At 41.3% G+C, this 22,512-nt stretch overlaps 1 protein-coding gene across 2 annotated transcripts in view; it reads left to right on the forward strand.

Moving 5' to 3' along the window:
• Positions 1-22,512, forward strand: part of LYSMD2 (LysM domain containing 2) — a 28,728-nt gene that overhangs the window by 1,510 nt on the left and 4,706 nt on the right. Inside the window, exon 2 of one of the 2 annotated variants that reach the window (XM_079913755.1) lies at positions 14,114-14,580. In XM_079913755.1, the coding sequence (XP_079769881.1) occupies positions 14,308-14,580 (273 nt within the window). In that variant the 5' untranslated portion in view covers positions 14,114-14,307. Of the gene's footprint in view, positions 1-14,018; positions 14,581-22,512 lie in introns of those variants that run through there. The other variant, XM_079913754.1, reaches the window with a different exon arrangement.

Consider the following 22,512-nt stretch of genomic DNA (forward strand, 5'->3'; position numbering starts at 1 on the left):
GCATACAGTAGCTGCTGATTGAGATACCAGTGTTGTTTCCACTATCAACACTATAGTAATGAACTATAGTTTTGGCCTCCTCACCAGAATGACTAATCTGAGCGGGAAGGAGTGAACTTAAATGGAGGTGTGACCAAATCAATTTAAATCACATTCCCAAGTTTTCCTATATGTTTGTTATTCCAAATACCCTATGTAACAGACCAGATGTCTTTGACTTTTTTATGTTGTACATTTGTCACAAATTATAGCTTTCTGTTAAATAAGAATAGGACTGCTTACAGGTCAAGCTAGTAGCTTCCTCGGAGAAAGCTGATGGTAGGCATAAGCTGAAAATAATAAAGCAATTTTATTCAGATTTGAAGAAAGTGTAGCAAAGGTTTGATATAGCAAAGATACTTAGTGGTGTACTATCTTTCTCATTGGCTTCCTTGTGATTCCCTGAAAGGAAAAGTTCTGCATGTGATGAAATGAATGGAGCACTGCTTCAGATGAAGATTGTGAAATGAAGCAGGTGTAGAAATGATTTCTTAGGTTAAAGTCATAGGTGGCAGCCAAAGCAGAGTTACAAGAACTATCCAACGGTCCCAGTCCCATTTATATGAAAATGTAAAATTGAAACACAACTCCTAGAGCTGGAAGGGACCTTACAGATCATCTTGTCTTGCCTCTTCATGCAGTGAGGAGGCTGATACATCGACAGTAAATTCGCAATGGAATATGTAGCATACATCATTTGGAACACCTAGTAGATACTGTTGCTTGCCTACTCAACATCCATTCCCGCCTTTTCCTTCTTCTTTGCAGAAGCCTGTAAAGGTGTTCACTCATTAGGGAACCTGACCCTATTACCATCCCATACCAACCTGTCATGGGCAAGGGGAATACAATCCTCTTGACTGGCCACTGAGAGATTAGGGGTGGGCATGTGACCCAGTTCTGGCAAGTGAGGCCTGAGGAGGGGTCAGCTGAAGTCCTTCTAGGAAAGGTTTTCTTGCTCTTAAATAGAGGCATACAGGGAAACATGCCACCATCTCCATGGGATGTTGTTGCATCTGGCCGTGTTACCTCAAACTGGAATAGCCATCTTAGGGGATCCAGCCTTAAAACAAAGCCAACACACTGATGATGGCAGAGTAAAGAGATAGAATGAACTTGGGTCTGTGATGTTGTTTCTGAGACAGTAAACCAATCAGCCCTGGTGCTGCCCTACTTCTGGATTTATTATTATAGGAGATAATAAATATCCTTATTGTTGAGCCCATTTGAGATGGAGTTTTCTGTTACTTGAAAGTGAAAGAATCCTAAGTGTTGCAGATGAAATGTGAAAGTAAATTCTTTGGATGGACTGAAGGACTACTTCCCAGAGTTAATAAAAACAAACAACAACCACAACCCAGGCAAAGGATAGGGATATTATCCATTATAAATGGATAGAAGTATGCGTTTAAACTATGGTTAAATTGTGGTTTCCAATCCAGACAGACCTGGGTCGAACCCATATATTTACTGCTTGCTTGACTGTGGCCAAGTTTCTTTAACCTTTCTAAGCCTCATTTTCTTCATCTCTAGGCTGGGGATAATAATACTTACCACATGGGGTTGTTATGAAGATGAAATGAGATAATTTGTGTCAAGTATGCTACAAAGGATATGGTGTCTAGTAAGCACTAAAGGAGTGGTGACTATCTTGATGAACTATGAATTATCTTATTTATAGTACAATAAATAACATTATAACAGCCCTGGTGCTGCATCTAAAAGTGAATCACTATATAATAGTGATCATATTAAATGACACCACAATGATGTAAGCAACAAAGTCCAGAATGTGGGAAACTCTACATGACAACCCAGTTCTTCAATAAATTGCAAGAAAAATAAGGGAAGGAGAGTTTATAGATACACAGAAATAGAAGAGGCAAATAACCATATGTAGTGTGTTATCTTGATTTGAACAAAGCAGCCGTTAAAAAAAATCACATCTATGAGACAACTGGCGGGAATGTGAACACAGAATATTTGATTATCTTAGGGTATTATTTTAAAATTGTTTGGATGTGGTAATGGTATCATGTTATTTTTTAAAAAAGAGTCATCTTTTGGAAAGATACTACTGAATATTACTGAAAAAATACTGAATATTTGCAGAAGAAATAATATCTGGGATTTGCTTTTCAAATAATCCAGCATGAGAGTAGTGGTAGGGTGGCAGGGTGGAGGTATTGATGAAACAAGATAGGCCATGAGTTGATAATGGTTGAAGCTGAGTAATAGAGCTTTATTAAACCATTCTCTCTGCATTTTTTTTTTTTTTTGGTAACTTTTGACCCCCTTCCATGTGAAGAGAACTTTTTAATATCTATTCTCTTAACAACTTTCAAATATGCAATACAGTATTATTAACTATAGTCACATGCTGTACATTACATCCCCATGACTGATTTATTTTATAACTGTAAGTTTGTATCTTTTGACCCTCTACACCCATTTCACCCACTCCCCGCTCCTTGCCTCTGGCAACCACTGGTCTGTTCTCTGTATCTACAAACTTGGTTTTTGTTTTTGTTTTCGATTCCACATGTAAGTGAGATCACACAGTATTTGTCTTTCTCATCTGACTTATTTCACTAAGGATAATGCTCTCAAGGTCCATCCATGTTGTCGCAAATGGCAAGATTTCATTCTTTTTGGCGGCTGAATAATCTCTGTATTTTTATTTTTTAATTTATTATTATTTTTTTAATCTCTGTATTTTTAAAATACAGCTTCCCTGAGATATATTCCAAATACCATAAATTTACCCTCTTAAAGTGTACAATTTTGGGCTTCCCTGGAAGCGCAGTGGTTGAGAATCCGCCTGCCGAGGCAGGGGACACGGGTTCAAGCCCTGGTCCGGGAAGATCCCACATGCCGCAGAGCAACTAAGTCCGTGCGCCACAACTACTGAAGCCCGTGCACCTAGAGCCCATGCTCCGCAACAAGAGAAGCCACCGCAAAGAGAAGCCCGCGCACAGCAACAAAGATCCAATGCGGCCAAAAATAAATACATAAATAAATTAATTTTAAAAAATCTTTTGCCTGCTTTTTAAACTGGGCTATTTGCCTTTTTATTATTGATCTATAAATGTTTTTTATGTGTTCTGATTATAAATTCCTTATCAGACATATTATTTGCACATATTTTCTCCCATTCTGTGGGTTGTTCTTTTTTCTAATTTCTTGATGGTATCCTTTGGTAAACACCCTTTATCAGTTTGAAGAGGTCCCTGTCTATTCCTACTTTGTTCAATGATTTTATCATGAAAGGGTGTTAGATTGCACCAAAGACTTTTTCTGTGTCTGTTAAGATGATCATGTGGGTTTTTTCATTTATTCTATTAATATGGTGTATTACATTTATTTTCAGATCTTAAATTAACTATTCATTCCTGAGATAAATCCTACTTGGTCATGGTGTATAATCCTCTTTATGTATTGTTGGAATTGGTTTGCTAGTATTTTGTTGAAAACCTTTTGTGTCCATATTCATAGGAATATTGGTCAGTAGTTTTCTTATCTTTTGATGCTTTGACTAGTTTTGGTATCAGAGTAATACTAGCCTTATAGAATGAGTTAGGAAGTGTTGCTTCCTCTTCTAATTTTGGGAAGCATTTATGAAGGACTGGTATTAATTTTTTTAATTCTTTAAATGTTTGGTAGAATTTACCAATGAAACCATCTGGGCCTTGGCTTTTTTTGTTGGAAATTTAAAAATTACTAATTCAGTCTTTGTGGTTGAATTCAGATTACGTATTTCTTCTTGAGTCAGTTTTGTTAGTTTGTGTCTTTCTAGGAATTTATCCATTTCATCTAAGTTACCTTGTTTGTTGGCAAACAGTTGTTCATGATATTTCTTTATTATCCTTTTTCTTTCTGTAATAGCAGTAGTGATATGTAGATCTAGGAGATGTTCCCTCCTTCATTCCTAATTTTAGTATATGCATCTCTTTCTTTTTTTCTTGGTCAGTCTAGCTAAAGGTTTGTCAATTTTGTTGATCTTTTCGAAGAACCAACTTTTGGTTTCGTTGATTTTCTCTCTTGTTTTTCTAGTCTCCATTTCATTTATTTTTGCTATAATCCTTATTAACTTTACTATGGCTGAGATGGTTTCACTCGTGAATTCTACCAAGAATTTAAGGAAGAAATGATACCAATTCTCTATAATCTCTTTCAGAAAATAGAAGCAGAGGAACACTTCCTAACTCATTCTATGAGGCCAGTATTACCCTAATACCAATACCAGACAAAGATATTACAAGGAAGAAAAATTACAGGTCAGTATCGCTCATGAAAATAGATGCAAAAGTCTTCAACAAAATATTAATAAATTGAGTTCAGGAATGCATAAAAAGAATCTTACTAGCAAGTGGAGTTTATTCCAGGTATGCAAGGCTGGTTCACCATTTAAAGAATCAATTAATCCATCACATCAGCAGGCTAAAGAAGAAAAAACTTATATGATCATATCAATAGATATAGAAAAGGCATTTGACAAAATCCAACATTCATTCATGATAGAAAGCACGCAGAAAACTAGGAATAGAGGGGATCGTCCTCAATATGATAAAGAAGATATATAAAAACTACAGCTGACATACTTAATGGTGAGAAACTAGATGCTTTCCCCCTAAGATCAGAAACGAGGCAAGGATATCTCCTCTTATTATTCCTATTCAACATCATACTGAAAATCCTAGTTAGTGCAGGGTGACTAGAAGGGGAGGGAAGGTATATACAGATTAGGAAGGAAGAAATGAAAGTCTTTGTTCATAGATGACATGATTGTCTATGTAGAAAATCCCAAAGAATTATTTTAAAAACCTTTCGGAACTAATAAGTGATTATAGCAAGGTTGTTAAGTTACAAGGTCAATAGACAAAGGCGATTGCTTTCCTGTAATTGTAAATTAAAAACACAACATCATTTATTTTAGTACCAAAAAGAAAGAAAGAAAGAAAAAAATACTTAGGTATATGTATCTATATGAGGGAAACGACAAGCTCTGATGAAAGGAGTTAAAGAAAATTTAAATGGTGAGATATTTCATATTTATAGAGAGAAAAACTCAGTGTTGTTAGGATGCCATTTCTTCCCAACTTGACTTATAGATTCAGGGCAATCCCAATCAAAATCTGAACAAGTTATTTTGTAGGTTATCAACCAACTAATTCCAAAGTTTATATGGAAAGGTAATAGACCCAGACTAGTCATACAATACTGAAGAGGAAGAACAAAGTCAAAGGACTTACGCTACCAAATTTCAAGACTTACTATAAAGCTACAGTAATCATAACAGTGTGGTATTAGTGAAAAAATAGACAAATAGATCAATGAAACAGAATAGAGAGCCCAGAAATAGACTCACACAAATACAGTTAACTTATCTTTGACAGAGAAGCAAAGACAATTTAATAGAGAAAGGATAGTCTTTTCAACCAGTGGTGCTTAGCAACTGGACATCCACACGCAAAAGTATAAATCTAAACACAGAATTCTCACCATTTATAAATATTAACTGAAGATGGATCATAGACCTAAATTCAAATCACAAAACTATAAGACTTACAGGAAATAACATAGGACAAAATCCAGGTGACTTTGGATTTGATGATGACTTTTTAGATGCAACACCAGAAGCAGATTCGGGAAAGAAAAAATTGATAAGTTGGGCTTTATGAAAGTTGAAAACTTCGGCTCTGAGAAAGACACTGTTAAAAGAATGAAAAGGCAAGCCACAGACTGGGGAAAATATTTGTTGGCAAAGATGTGGAGAAATTGGAACCTGCATACATTGCTGCAAGTGGGAATGTGAAACGGTGCAGCTGCTGTGGAAAACAGTTTGGTGGTTCCTCAAAAAGCTAAACATGTGTGACCCAGCAATTTCAGTCCTAGGTATCTTTCTAAAGAAATCTAAAGTAAGGACTTGAACAGATACTTATATGCCAGTGTTTACTGCAGTATTATTTACAGTTGCCAAAATGTGGAAACAACCCAACAAGTATCCATCAGCCGATGAATGGACAAACAAAATGTGATATATCCACACAATGAAGTATTATTCAACCATAAAAAGGAATGAAGTTCTGACACGTGCTACAACATGGATGAACCTTGAGGACATTATGTTAAGTGAAACAAACCATCCACAAAGGACAAATATTCTAAGTTTCTATTTGTAAGAAATGTCTATAATAGGCAAATTCATAAAGATAGAAAGTAGATTAGAGGTTACCAGGGGCTGTGGGAAGTAGAAATCGGAAGTCACTGCTTAGTGTTTATAGTTTCTGTTTGGAGTGATGAAAACGTTTTGGAGATAGTGTTGTGATGGTGGTACCACATTGAGAATTGTATTTTGTGCCACTAAGTTGTATACTTAAAAATGGTTCAAGTGGTTAATTTTATATTGTATTATACATATATATTTTACCACAAATTAAAAAACTAATAATGTAATGTGAAACTTTTTTTTTTTATGCGGTACGTGGGCCTCTTACTGCTGTGGCCTCTCCCGTTGCGGAGCACAGGCTCCGGACGCGCAGGCTCAGCAGCCGTGGCTCACGGGCCCAGCCGCTCCACGGCATGTGGGATCTTCCCGGACCGGGGCACAAACCCGTGTCCCCTGCTTTGGTAGGCGGACTCTCAACCACTGCGCCACGAGGGAAGCCGGAAACATCTTATATGGGTTAATTGTATGGTATGTGAACTATTTCTCAATAAGCCTGTTAAAATATGCAATTATATAATTATAGCACAATTTACTTATCTGTTCTGCTGCTGAATAATTGATCATTTCCAGTTTTTGTTGTTCTGAATGATGCTGCTATGGACGTTTTCACAACATGTCTCCTGGTGTATAGGTACGAGATTTTCAACAGGGGATATACAGTGTCTAGTATTGGAATTTCTGGTTTGTAGGGAATGTGCATGTACAGTTTTGCAAGATAGTGGCAGAGTGTTTTTCAAAGTGGCTGTACCCAATTGTACTCCTCCCAGCATTGCATAGAATTCTTATCTTCAGTGGTAACTGGTCTTACCAAACTTAGATTTTGCCCATCTGGTGAGTGTAAAAGGGTTACTCTTTGTGGTCTTAATGTGAATTTTTCTGATTTTAATGAGATTGAGTATTTTTTCATATGTTTATTCACAGTTACGATATTTTCTTCTATAAAATTCTAGTTATCCCATTGGATTATGTCTTTTATTGTTATGTAGGAATTAGCTCTTTAAATATTCTAGATATTAATCTTTGGTTGATTGCATATGTTACAAATAGACATTCCTTGCTACCAGAATTTATGAAGTTTCTGAATTCAGATAACCAGAGTTCAAATAATGAAGAATACCTAGTTTTCAGAATCTATTTCATTCTTTATTTTCATATAAAAGTTAGCTAGAATTTGGATAATGAGATAATTCAACATTTTATTCAAATATTTTTGGTTCCTAGGACACCTGTTTCTTCTCTTAGTTTCTAATTTGTCTTTTTATTTTCTTTAAGATATCTTTTTTGTTAGAAGTTCTTAATTTTAACGTTGTCATGCTTATCAATCTTTTATGAATAGAGCTTTTTTTCATCCTACTAAAGAAATCTTTTCTTGTCCTGAGATCATAAAGATATTTTTCTCTATATTCTTCTAAAAGTTTTATCTTTCACATTTTTTTTTTTTTTTTTTTTTTTTTGTGGTACGCGGGCCTCTCACTGTTGCGGCCTCTCCCGTTGCGGGGCACAGGCTCCGGACGCGCAGGCTCAGCGGCCATGGCTCACGGGCCTAGCCGCTCCGCGGCATGTGGGATCTTCCCAGACCGGGGCACGAACCCGTGTCCCCTGCATCGGCAGGCGGTCTCTCAACTACTGCGCCACCAGGGAAGCCCTTATCTTTCACATTTAAGTCTGTAATTCAACTGAACTTAAATTTTGTGTGTGGTAGGAAGTAGAGATTCTACCATGTGGATAACTAATTGTCCTGACATCATGTGTTTTATAGACCATTTCCCAGTGACCTACAATGCTACCTTTGTCATAGATGAAGTTCTTATACATTTGTGATTGTGATTGTGTTTCTGGGTGCACTATTATCCATTGGTTTTCCAGCATCAATGTCACCCTGGCTTAACTATTATAGCTTCATAATAATTCTTGATATCTAGTAGGGCAGTTTCCCTTTCCTTATTCTTCAAAAATATCTTGGCTGTCTGTGGGTCTTTGCTTTTCCATATCAACTTTAGAATTAGCTTGTCATGTTTTTTGCAAACCCATTGCTGTTTCATAGAATATACGATCAATTTGTAGAGTACTGACATTTTGTATGATATTGAGTCTTCCTGTCCATGAACATGGTGTAGTTTTTCCATTTATTTAAGTCTTCTTTAATGTATTTTCAAATATTAAAATTTTTTTCTCTGTAAAGGTCTTGCCCATCCTTTATTAGATTCATTCCTTTGTTCTATCTATTCTGTCATTTAATCTACTAATGTCTTAATATTAAGGCACCTTGAATTTCTAGGATAAAGTCATCTTGTTTATGCTGGATTATCATTTTTATGCACTGCTAGATTTGGCTTAATAATATTTTAAGATTCTTATATCCATCTTTATGAGCGTGATACCTTCCTCAACTGGTTTTGGTCATGGTTATACCATGATGGATGTGGGATTGGGTGTATGGTTATATTATGAACTAAGTTGAAGATTGTTCCTGCTACTTCTTTTCTCTGAAAGAGTTCACATAAAATTGGATTGATCTGTTCTTTGAAAGGTTGATAGAATCTTCCAATAAGATCTTCCGATGCTGACTTTTTTTTTTTTGGTAACAAGATTTTTAACTCTAGTACTGATTCAGTTTCTTTAATGGTTATAGAACCATTCAGACTTTCTATTTTGTCACGTATTAGTTTAGGCAAGTTGTTTATGGTTGTAGCTTACAAATCCCTCTTGTTTTGATACAAAAGCCTGTCCCTTTTTTATTGCCAACTCAATTATGTATTTCATTAAAAAATTAAATTATAAATACTTATATTAGGAGGACTTCAAGTTAGTTTAGACTTCCAGCTTGCTAGAACCAGAACCAGATATGAATTTCTTCAACTTTACTAGATATTGTCCTACAGCTCTTCAAAGTGGTTGCGCCTATTTATACTGCCACCAACGCTGTTTGAGAATTTCTGTTGTTCCACAGGAATCTTACCAATACTTAGAATTGTCCAGTTCTTTAATTTTTGCTAGTCTCATGCCTATGAAATTGTAGTTTTAAATGGAATTTCTCTGCTTTTTGGTAAGGTTGTGCATCTTTCTATTGGCCATTTGCATTTTATCTTCTGTAAATTGTCTGTTCATATCTTTTGACCATTTTTCTAGTGGGTGTTTTTCTTCTAATAACTTGTAGGCATTTTAACATACTCTGGATAGTAATACTTTGTCAGTTATAGGTATTCAAATATATTTTCCCATTTTACACCTTGCCTATTGAAATTTTTCAGGTGCCTTTTCAGGACAGAGGTTTTTATGTTTATATATAGAATTTGCCAGTTGTTTTCTTTGTAGTTTGTATTTTTGGTATCTTGCTTAAGAAATTCTTTGCTATCCTAAGGTTATAAAGATATTCTAAAAGTGTTAAAGTTTGCTTTTCCCAATTATATATTTAATCAGTCTATAATTGATTTTGGCATATGGTATAAGGTAGAGATCTACAATTTTTTTTCCACGTGGATGGCTAATTGTGGCAGCAGCATTTATTGTCATAGATTCATTTCTCTGATATGTGTGGGTCTGCTTCTGGGCTTTCTTTGTTGTCCCCTTCTTACATTTATTTGTCTTTCCCAGCATCACTACTGTAATAGTTTAGTTCTCATCACATTTTTTGTAAATCTTGATGATTGTAAAGTTAAGTCTCCCTTTCTCATTCTTCTTCAGGAATGTCTTGGCTCTTCTTAGCCTTTATCTTCCATATGAATTTTTTTTTTTTTTTTTTTTTTTGCGGTACGCGGGCCTCTCACTGCTGTGGCCTCTCCCGCTGTGGAGCACAGGCTCCGGATGCGCAGGCTCAGCGGCCATGGCTCACGGGCCCAGCCACTCCACGGCATGTGGGATCTTCCCAGACTGGGACACGAACCCGTATCCCCTGCATTGGCAGGCGGACTCTCAACCACTGCACCACCAGGGAAGCCCTTCCATATGAATTTTAAGGTAAGCCTGTCATGTCCTTTGAAGAATCCTATAGGGATTTTGGTTGGAATTTCAATGAATTTATATATGAGTTTGGGAAGGAAATGAAAATTTTGCGTGTCCCCATTTATAAACATGGTATATCTCTATTTTTGTTTAAATCTTCTTTTATGTCCTTTAATAGAATGTAATAATTTTTCCATATAAAGCATGCTTCTCTTTTGCTAAGTTTATTCCTAGATTTTTTTTTTTTTTGGTATCTAAAAGGTTGTCTTTTCCACAAAATATTTCCTGATTGATTGATGCAATTGATATTTGCATAATGTGTCTTATAGTCTTATGTCTTATAGTTTGAACAGTTCCAATGTAGACATTATCTGTAAACATTTTAGTATTGTTTATTATTGGTAAATAACAGTTTATTTCTTTTCAATCTTCATTTCCGTTTCTCCTTCTTTTTCTTATTGCATTGGCTGGGACGTCCAGAACAAAATTAAACAGGAGTAGTAACAGAAGCCTTCCTGTTCTTATTCTTGATCTCAGAGGGAGTGCTTCTAATGGTCACTACTAATGATGAGGTTTGTTCTATGTTGTAGGTAGATATACATAAAACTAATTTTGAAGTTCTGGTTGAAGAAGGAAAAATAAATGTACAAAAAATTCAATCTGAGCCACAAATTGTAGATATTAACTTTGGATTAGGGAGAGATCGATATAAAATTCACAGGGGCTTCCCTGGTGGCGCAGTGGTTGAGTCCTCCGGCCAGGGCTTCCTTGGTGGTGCAGTGATTGAGAATCTGCCTGCCCATGCAGGGGCCACAGGTTCAAGCCCTGGTCTGGGAAGATCCCACATGCCACGGAGCAACTGGGCCCGTGAGCCACAACTACTGAGCCTGCGCATCTGGAGCCTGTGCTCCGCCAACAAGAGAGGCCGCGATAGTGAGAGGCCCGCGCACCGCGATAAAGAGTGGCCCCCGCTTGCCGCAACTAGAGAAAGCCCTCGCACAGAAACGAAGACCCAACATAGCCAAAAATAAATAAATAAATAAAAGAATCCTCTGGCCAATGCAGAGGACATGGGTTCGAGCCCTGGTCCAGGGAGATCCCACAGGCCGCGGAGCAACTAAGCCTCTATACCACAACTACTGAGCCTGTGCTCTAGAGCCCGCGAGCCACTACTGAGCCTGTGTGCCACAGCTACGGAAGCCTACGCACCTAGAGCCTGTGCTCTGCAACAAAGAGAAGCCACCTTAATGAGAAGCCAAACGAAGAGTAACCCCTGCTCGTAGCAACTACAGAAAGCCTGCGCGCAGCAATGAAGACCCAACACAGCCAAAAATAAAAATAAATAAATTTATTTTAAAAAATTCGCAGGAACATTAGATATTTGACAACAGCTCAAATCTATCTAGGAATAAATAACTCACAAAGAACCCTAACCATGCAACATCAAATAAGTACTTATTTAAGCCGATTAATTTCTGAGAGCTAGAGGAAACGCTAGTGAAGATCACAAAAAGGAATCAGTGGAGAAAATTCTGAGAACTGTGTTGAATTTATTTCAGAGCATTTTAGAACTGTTCTAGACGTGTTTTCTGACCCAGGATTTCTTATGGCTGGAGAAATTGAAAATAACTAGGGACAGCTTAGAAATTAGCTCTGATAAGAGAGAAGTGGGATGGCTTTCGAATCTCCATACATTTCTTGTGATAACTTTTCCCTTGCACTTTTACAGAGGACTTGGTCTTTTTGTAAAGGAATTAAGTGATCATCACCTAGCCTTTTTCCTTCCTGGCTCATTTTCTACCTCCTTATGTATACTGTTCTGCCTTTGGGGAATCTCTGACTCCCAGAGCGATCTTCCTGGTTCCTTATTTAGGCCTGTCTTTCCCCACTTTAATTCAGCATTTCCCAAATTGTAAAATTTCTGAGAAAAAAAAGGGGTTCCATGGTCAAATGAGTTTGGGAAATATGGTGTCAAGCAAAATCCAATACCTTATTTTACTACAGGACTTCTAGAGCCTTCAGTATCCTAATGTGCACTGTGAATCTCCAAAAGGGAAGCATATATCGCAGTGTTTCTCCAATTAATTGATCATGGAACCCTTTTCAAGCAACACCTAATAATACCTCATAGAACCCAGTTCATTAATTTTCAGATAAAAACTTCCATTTCTTCTGTAAACTTTTCTTTAGTGGAAGACATGTTATATGCTATCTCTCTACTAGACTGTCGACTCTGAGGGCAATTTCTCCTGTTTTCTTGAAGTATTACCTGATCTCATTTATATATTGAAACTCTGGGGTTCTGCCTCTTTCTTAGGTCCTGGGATAGCCACACTGGACACCACCCAAGAGTTCCTCTATGGCAGACTCTTGCTAAATTACCTAATTTAGCTTTCAGGATCTTTTTACTACACCTCAATTCAACCACTTTTGACGCTTTATTCAGGGCACTGAGCTAGGTAGGCACTGCTGGAGATAAAAAGGATGAGTAAGATCTAGTTATACCTTCCAGGAGTATGTATAGAGGAGATAAGACAAGTACATGACACAAAACGCGAGTTAAATGCTAAACAAGAGGTACAAACCACCTTGATATTCAATGGAGAAACAATAACAATTGGGCAGTTGGGGGAGGGGGACAGGTGGGAAGAATCAGGAAAGATCTCATTTTGGGATGTATCATTTGGGATGGACCTTAATATTTTCTTAAATGTAGACAGAGAGTATTGGAAGAGTGGGGTTACAGGTGGAGGGTATAGCATATGCAAGGCATGAGGGTAAGAAGTTCAAGTGGCAGGAGTATATGGAGTTTGCAGGATGAGTTGTAGATGGGGTACGGCCAGAGCATGAATAATAAAAATGGAAATAAGAGTTGAATGCCAATGTGAGTTAATACTGCTGTCCACAGGGAGCCACTGAAGAATTTTTGAGCGGGAGGGTGATTCGGGGTCCACGTGTTCCTCCCCCACTCTCGTCCTGTCTCCTATACTCTAGTTCCTTTGCCTCTGTCCAGCACAGCGACATATCAGAACTTCAGCCAATGAATCAAACCTCCAGTCTCCTAACCTGCCTGTAGGGTACTTCCTCCTGGAGAGCTGTCCAGAGTACAACAGAATCCTGAGCGCTAGATTCTAGTAAACGCGCACCCACTCTGTGTAGAATAGGATCGGAAGCCAGAAAGTTGAGGAGAGGGTGTTCAGATAAAGACTACAGATAAGAGGTCACTGATGGCGTTAATGACAAAACTTTGGGGAGTCATGATTTCAGGGTATCAAAGAGGAAACTGATAAGAAACAATTGGGTGCAGATAGTAAATTCTAAGCAGTGAGCCAGGAGAATGAACTGTAGCTAGGCAGACTTTCAAGGCAGCACAGGACTAAAATTGGCACTGGTGTGCAATGGAGAGTGAAAGCAAAGCAACTGGAGGGTTAGTTTGAGGTCAGCCACCCGGCCTTAGAAGCACTATCCCCCCCTGGAGTGTTGAGCACACCGGACCCTCCAGGCTGTTGAGATGGGCCTGGAGAAACTGTGTGTGTTTAATGGTCTTAATGTTTTCTGTGAGGTCCTGGGGTAATGGGGTGGGAGCGGGAAGTACCCCTTGGCTGCGGGAGCTTGAAGGTCTGAGAAAGCTGGCGCCTGCTGGGGAATCAATAAAGGAGTCAGAGCAAAGCTTTGGTGTTTTGCTGTTTACAGGGTAGGGCTTTAACCAGGCTGCGTCGGCCCGGCGCGGGGTTGCCTCCGGGGCCGAGGGCGCCTAGGGATGGGGCCCAGTAGCTCCACGGCGAGGGGCCTTAGAGCGCCCCGCTCCTCGCACCGCAGGGCCAGCCGGGTCTCGGCGCGCAGGGTGGAGCCGGGGCGTCGGCGGGGCAGCAGCTGGAGCTCGTTTCGCTCTCCTCCCTGCAGGTGCGCTGGGGAAGGCGGAACGCGTAGGAGCAGGTGCCCACCATGGCCGATCCGCAGCTTTCCGCCGCGGCCTCCAGCCCGCCGTCCCCGCGGAACGGCCTTCCGCAGCCCCTGTGAGGAGGAAGAGGAGGCGGCGGCGGACGAGGCGCCGCCCTCTTGGCGAGCTTCCCGACCTGGCGGCCTCCGCAGGACCCATGGCTGATTCCTCGCCCGAGCGGTCCCTGCGGGCAGCCGGACCCCGCACGCCCCGGCCCTCGGCCCCCTCGCCGCCGCCACCGTCGCGCTCGCTCTCCGAGGCCGAGGAGGCCGAGCTGTCGCTGAGCCTGGCGCGCACCAAGACCCGCTCGTACGGCAGCACGGCCAGCGTGCGGGCGCCGCTGGGCGCCGGCGTCATCGAGCGCCATGTGGAGCATCGGGTGCGCCCCGGCGACACGCTGCAGGGCATCGCGCTCAAGTACGGAGTCTCGGTGAGCAGTGCTGGTGGCTGCGGGCGGGGGCGCAGCGAGTATCGGGGCGTAGGGGAGGTAGCCAGACGTCTCCTGGCGGCTCGGCCCCGAGCGCTTGCCCAGCGCGCGCTGCCGGGACAGCTACGGTCGCCAGAGCCTGTCCTGCAGCCAGAGGGGCGGGCCGCCAAGGCTCCCTCCCCGGGTGGGTGCATCCAGTTCTCGATGCCCTGCCTGTACTCAGACCGGATCTGCCGCGTGAGGAAGGAAGGTCAAAGAGGACCAGGGCGTTGGCACCCTGGGAGCCAAATTCGCCCGATTTTGAGTCCCGGTCGTACTGCTATATATTTCCTGAAAGCCGAACTGAGGTGCGGACTTGGGCAGAGAATTTTGTTTTCTGGGAAAACAATCGCTGTGATGAGTCAGGAAGGGTACAGTTGTTCCCGCAGGATGGTTGTTTCTATTGATTATGCTTCTTTATTTAGAAGTGAAATTACACCCCTGGGCTCACTGGCAACTGTGAATGTGACTCCTGTCGCTAAGCAGCGGCCAAGAATGTGGTCTAGGTGAGCTGCAGAGCTGTGTTTATTATAAATTTATAAGTGTGTGTGTCTTGGGCCTATTGCATTACACCTCTGGGAAGAACATGGAAAGCTGAGGGAACATATTGTTTCATTAAAATTACTTATAATTAACTCTGAACTATGTGATGGTCTTTTTACATTTGAGCTCTATATCAGTTTTCAATGTTCCTTCCTGAAGCACCCTAGACAGCAATGGGAAGAAAGGTGATCTTATCTTTATCGTTCTCTTTAAGTGAAACTCCTTCTGGCCCTTCACCAGTGACAGAGACTGAGTCATCTCCTTTGCACACCCATGCTGGTATGTGTTTACCTGGCAGGTCCTTCTATCCTTTCAACATTTTGAGAGCAGGGATCTTGCTGTGCAGGCATGTACTGGAGACTTCATGCCATGGTTAGTCCTATTCCGCCCTCTTGGGAGTTTCTAAAAGTGAACATAGAACTTCAATTCTTGTATTTGCATTCATGGGGCCTGGTTTGATTTAGAGCCAGAGGAAAGCAGCGTTGGGAAGTATCAGCAGCTACTCTTTCTGCTGAATGCCTGTTGTGTGCCAGGCATTGCATTTGTCTTGTTTCATCTTGTTCTTATTCAGTTTGATTTTCCTAGTAAGTCTTGGAGATAGGTGTAATTAATCTCCTTTTTACAGATGTGAAGGTGGATGAGAGGTAAGGATATTTTCCAAGTATGCTTATTCATTGAGACCAGCTTGAATCATCACAGTGACAAAGCATTTGCTTGGCCCTAGGTATTACTTCTGATTTCCATCCTTATTTATTTATTTATTTATTTTGCGGTACATGGGCCTCTCACTGTTGTGGCCTCTCCCGTTGCGGAGCACACGCTCTGGACGCGCAGGCTCAGCGGCCGTGGCTCACGGGCCTAGCTGCTCCGCGGCATGTGGGTCTTCCCGGACTGGGGCACGAACCCGTGTCTCCTGCATCGGCAGGCGGACTCTCAACCACTGCGCCACCAGGGAAGCCCTCCATCCTTACTTTTATCCTAGTCTTATCAAGAGCTCTCTTAGCATCTTGATTACTGAAGAAGGGAGGTCTTTTCTGTCTGGTTTCTGTGCATCTTATCTACTAGGCTAGGCTGACTGCACCTAGGAATCCATGATACCCAGAGAAGTGTTGTTTCCCTGGTCCCTACCCACAGCAATCTCTCTGCATCCCACTACCCTCCATGACTTCATTTGGGTTGCTCAGAGCTCCTGAACATCTGCTCACTGCGGTTCTCCACCTTTGATCAAATGCTTTCTTTCTTTTTTTAAAAGATAAATTTATTTATTTAATTTATTTTTGGCTGCGTTGTTTCTTCATTGCTGAGTGCGGGCTTTCTCTAGTTGTGGCGAGTGGGAGCTATGCTTCGTTGCAGTGCTCGGGTTTCTCACTGTGGTGGCTTCTCTTGTTGCGGAGCACAGGCTCTAGGCGTGCAGGCTTCAGTAGTTGTGGCTCACAGACTCAGTAGTTGTGGCTCGAAGGCTCTAGAGTGCAGGCTCAGTAGCTCTAGAGCACAGGCTTAGTAGTTGTGGCACAGGGGCTTAGTTGCTCTGTGGCATGTGGGATCTTCCCAGACCAGGGCTCAAATCTGTGTCGCCTGCATTGGCAGGCGGATTCTTAACCACTGCGCCATCAGGTAAGTCCTGATCAAATGCTTTCTAATTCCTGTTTTCACTGATGTAGATCCTGTTACTTATAAATTTATCCCTTTTCATTAAAGCATAAATCAGGTTTTTCATTACCTTTATAAAGACTTGATTTTAAGATGTTAAGCTCAAGTGTAATGAATTGGGAACTATAATCTGTAGCCGCAGACAGTCTGTTTCAGGGTTTCTCAACTGCAGCCCTATTGATACTATGGACTGGATAATCCTTTGTCTTGGGGGGCTGTTCTGTGCATTGTAGGATGTTTAGCAGCATCTCTGGCCTCTGCCCACTAGATAGCAGTAGCACTGCCCCCCTCCCCCCCATCCAGAAATAGCCAGATATTCCCTGAGAAGCACTCACTGTTGGTTGAGAATCACTGGTTCTCATTTACTTTGGACCCTGAACTCTAGTTGATGAAATTGTTAGAGACTCTTTCCACTGGTTCTATAGAACTAGTGAAAGTGAAGATAATCACCATAACAGTGAACTGATATTCTTGCAGATATTAACTACAGACATTAATCGGATTTACTCATTGAAATTGATATTTCAGGTGGAAGTTAAAAAGGCAGAAAGGTTTTTTTCATTCCCCGACTGAACAGAGAGAAGTTGAGTGAGTTAAGTTTCTAATATTGACTGCCAAGATCACCCACATCGTATTTAGACTGTTTTTGGTTTTTTTTTTTTTTTTGGCTGCGCGGCATGGGGATACTAGTCCCCCCTCCCAGCCCCAGGGATCCAACCCACACCACCTGCTGTGGAAGCTCAGAGTCCCAACCACTAGACCACCAGGGCAGTCCAACCCACATTGTATTTAAATTAGTGTTTAAAGGAGTAGGTGATGAGATGTTGGAAATTTAGAGCCTACCTTGAACCTGCTGGATCAGAATATCCAGTAAAGGAGCCCAGGAATGTTCCTGTTTTACAAGCAGGGTCTCTTTGCTCTTTCCCAATGCTGTCCCTTCTTGGGGTCTTTGCCCTTGCTGTTCCATCCATCTGTTGGGAACACTTTCCCTGACAGCTGCATGCAGGGCCACAGGTACGTGCAGATGTGGGACCTGTGTAGTCACATAGGCCCCATGTCGAGAAGAGCCCTGCACTTAATGCTCTGCTGTTACTGTTGACATTTTTAATAATTTGTGAACAAATGCCCCACATTTTCACTTTTCTCTGGGACCTACAAATCACGTAGCTGATATTGGCTGTGTGACTTGCTCCCTCACTGCCTTCAAGTCTGCATAAATGTCTCCTCCCTGAGGCCTTCCTGACCACTCCATGTCATACTGCAACCCTCCCTCATCCCAGTGCCCCTCCCCCCTTTCCTGTTTTGTTTTCTCAACAGTGTTTATCATTCATCTGATTTTTCTTTCCTCTTTTTTCCCAGCTTCTACCTTTCTGGTGATACCTTAGTGAATAAATAAAAATCCATGCCCTCATGGAGCTTATATTTTAGTCAGTGGAGACAGTTAGTAAGTAAACAAAATATGTTATATATCAGGTGTTGATAAGCAAAATGAAAAAAAAATTAATCAGGGAAAGGAGACAGGGCTGCTGGAGGTAGCTGCAATTTCAAATGGTATGGCGGTGGAAGACCTCACAGAGAGAAACTGAAACTGCTGGGGATCAATTGAGAAACTATTCAGTGTAATTCAAATCTCAGACACAGACTTGCTTGGGCTGGAATTTCCTGGGCTTTGCTCATCTCCACTGAGACATTAAGTCTCCTCCCCCAACCCAGTCTTTTGTGGTGATCCCAGCTCCTTTCAGTTGGAGGCAAGCCTCTGGAGGGAACTGACCAGCTCCAGGCAGCTGCTGTGAACTTTTTGTTAGGAAGCCCTGTATATAAACTGAAAGTGGGTGAGAGGCAGTGAGGGAAACTGTTATTTTCACAAACTTTTTCTTCATCTTTTTGTTACCCCCTGGAAACTTCCCTGTCCTCTACCCTCTCCAGACCATTGCCCCCCATATCCTGAGTCATTTCCTATCCAATTTTATTCCCGGGGTCTTCTCTTTCTCCTCCAATGAGCTGCTAAGCCCACTTGCTTCTTCACACTTCTCCTATCAGATGTCACCTTGCTGAGAAAAGGTGAAATGATTATCATTTTAGGGGGAACAAGTGCGGTGAGTTAGAAATATAAGTGTATATAAAACTTTTGTGTTTATAACTTTAGCTCCTGCTCTTGCTGGAAATTGTTGACCTTTGCTGGTCAAAGGGAAGAGAACCATAACTAAATAGTGCCACCTGTTGTAAGAGGTATGGTAAAGTAGCCCTTAGTAGTTTTAGGTTTTAATAGATTCTCATGCATTCTTTGTTTAAAAACAGCTTTATTGATACATAATTTACATATTACAAAATTCACCCATCTTAAGTGTACAATTCAAGGACTTTTAGTAAATTTACAGAGTTGTGCAACCCTCACCACAATCCAGTTTTAGAACAGTTCCATCACCCCGAAAAGATCCCTTACTCCCCATTCTCTTCTGTTGTCCCAGATAACCATGAATCAGCTTTCTAATCTATAGATTTGCCTTTTCTGGACATTTGATAAATGGGATCTCATATATTCTTCTGAGATAGCATGGAGAAGAAAAAATCCTTTCCCTTATTATTAGCACCTGGCAATGGAGGAGGCTGATAGCCACCAACACCTAGCACTTAATAGGAGACAGCGGAGTGAGGAGGTTGAATCCAGCACTTACTAGAACATGATCTTGAGAGAATGCTTTAATGTTTAAGTCTTTTCCTCTATAATGATGATAATAATCAACTGAGAGTTGTGTGTATATGGAAATATTCCATAAGCAACACAGTGCTGTGTAAATGTTAATTATCATGGGTCCTGAAATGTTTTCAGAACAGTTTGTCTTTTAAGGAATGGAGAGGAAGAAAAAGAAGCTTTGAATGTTGCATTCCCAGTTAGGCAGGTGGCCTAATGAAGCTGATCGAAAGTAGCCTTTGGGGAGAGTTCTTGATCATGCCCAGCGGCAGCTGTTGAGATAACTTGGGGGTGGGGATGTTTTGTGAGTTCCCTCCCCAGTGAATTCACCTTTACAAATGTATTTACAGGGGAATCATTTTAAACAAGTTGTTGATGGTATTTGTTCTACCGGATTTCACCAGGGTAGACCTTGTGGCCATCCTGTCAGCTCTTAACTTGATTATTCCATAAATTGTTTCTTAGTAAGCAGATGGTAAATTTCACTGAATCATGCTACTCCATCCTGATTAGGAGACAGTTTTAAAATGAAAGCATTTGGTTGCTGTATCTCCTCCACTAGTCATTTGCTCTCAAGAAACTGAGGGTAGTTCTGCATCACTTTGAAAAGGTCACACTTTCTATTCTCAGCATTCACTGGGTAGTAGGAGATATTGAACAGAGGGCAGGTGGTAAAGCTGTAGAGTTTTTCAGCTCTTCCTTGTATTGGATCATGACTTTTCTTAGTTTAATGTGAGGTGAAATTCCCAGAACATTAGACCCATCCAAGTTCAGATAAAAGCATAAAACATTCCAAAGCAAATTAAAATATCATTTCACTGTTTGGGATTATTTATATTTCTTATCTGTGCTATTGCAGTTTCTTCCATAACTGAGCTTCCTGTTTCCACTAATGCCTCTTTCTTACCAATCCATTTTCCATAAAGCTGCTGGAGTGATATTCAAATCATGTCACTCCCTTCCTTTACCCTCCAATGGTTTCCCATCACATTTAAAGTAAAATCCAAATTTTATTTATTATATGAGTGGCCTGCAGCTTGCTCATTACTCCCTATTTCAGCCACACCACTTTTTCCTGCTCTGGGGCCTTGTAACTACTCTTTCTGGAAGGACTCCTTTTTTTTTTTTCCCCCTGGCTTTTTGTGTAGCTGGTTTCATTCCTTAACTTCACTACTGGTAATAGAGTTTGGAGCCTATGGTTGTAAAGGAGAACAAGTTAAGATCAAATTAAATACCTTATGAAAAAAAAACGCTCAGACCTCAGGGCAGTGACAGTATATTATGTTATTCATCTGGGCTTATTTATATGAAATTTTCTTACATGTTTTTACTTTGTGGGAGAATTTTTTTTTTTTTTTTTTGCGGTACGCGGGCCTCTCACTGTTGTGGCCTCTCCTGCTGCGGAGCACAGGCTCTGGACGCGCAGGCCCAGTGGCCATGGCTCACGGGCCCAGCTGCTCCGTGGCATGTGGGATCCTCCCGGACCGGGGCTCGAACCCGTGTCGTCCCCTGCATCGGCAGGCGGACTCTCAACCACTGCGCCACCAGGGAAGCCCAGAAATATTTTTTATGGAGAGAAAATTCCTACCTACTTCCTCCTTATTTGCTGAATACATGTTAGGATCTGCCCTTACTTGTTTTCTCACTTTTAACCAAGTTTAATGATAGTTGCTAACATTTTTGTGTGCCATGCATTGTTCTAAGTGTTTTACATGAATTAACTCATTTAATTCTCATAATAATCATATTGTGTGGAAAGTACTATTTTCCTTACTTTACAGAAAAGAAAATAGACATAGGGGATGATTAGAAAGTGGTAAAGCCAGGATTTGAACCTGGAAAGTATGGCCCCAGAGCCCTTGTTTCTAAGTACTACCTTATATTAACCTCTTTTATCTGTTTTCACCTTCAGTTTCAAATCTGCCCATCCTTAGATTGGTTCCCACCTTGATGCTAACTATGTCTGGACATCCCTGATGTCCTTGATGCTGGCAACCATGTGTCATCTTAGAGTCTAGACCATAATGGTCAACATACACCTTAAATGCTTGCTGGCAATGCTGAGATGGAGAAGAAGCAGTTCCTGACATTGGGAAGCTCATAGACTTGTTAAAAGAGGCAGTTCTATTGGTGAATCAATGGTAGAATGGCATGCATGAGAGCTAGGAGAGCCCTGCCCTTCACTCCCTGTGGACTCCCTGACTACACGCAGCCTTTTACTCAGTCCATTTGTCTTGTGCTTCCTGTCTTCGGCCCCTTGCCTGGCTATGATGGCCTGTCTTGCTCTGAGTGATGGATGTATCAGTGTCCCCACAGAATACATTTAGCGCACTCCAAGGGTGTGGCCAGAGAGGGTTTAATGCAGGGACATTTATAGAAGTGTGAATAGGATTAGGAGAACCAGGAAGGGATGATGCAGCACCCGAGAGCAGCAACAGCAGGGAGACATTACCACTAGGCCTGAGGGCCAGGGGAAGGAGTGGGGTACCCGACACCAAGGAGAACGGGAGGAGTGGACAAGGGGCTGCCTGGTAGGAGCTCTGCTGTAGAGGGATGCTGTAGAGGCACCAGAGTCATGGTGTGGTTGTTCTGCTGGTGACTTCCTTGGGAACACTGACTGGAATTCCAAGAACAAGGGGGTTTGGGGAGTGCAGTTCTGAAGAGGTCAGCCTCCTGCAGTTAGAACAAGTTCAAGAAGACTGGGGGATGGATTGGGAGGTGAGGGTGGGTTTAAAGGGAGAATAACCAACAAAACAGATAACTTACCACCCCTTCCTGGTTACTTCTCTGGGTTCATCTTTTATGCCTGTTTCTCTGACCTGTATTAATTATTAATTAATTAATTAATCCATCCATCCTAAGCACTTAGTGTGCATAAGATCTTTGTTAAACCTGGGAGGCTCTAGAAATAACCGGTCTTGACCTGAGGGAATTCACAGTTAACGGCTGATGTTCCCAGCCCAGCTTCAGCAATCAGATCCCGGTGTTCCTGGCTGTTTCTGTCTTCCATC

Source organism: Stenella coeruleoalba, assembly GCF_951394435.1.
Source record: "Stenella coeruleoalba genome assembly, chromosome: 2".
Lineage (NCBI taxonomy): Eukaryota > Metazoa > Chordata > Mammalia > Artiodactyla > Delphinidae > Stenella > Stenella coeruleoalba.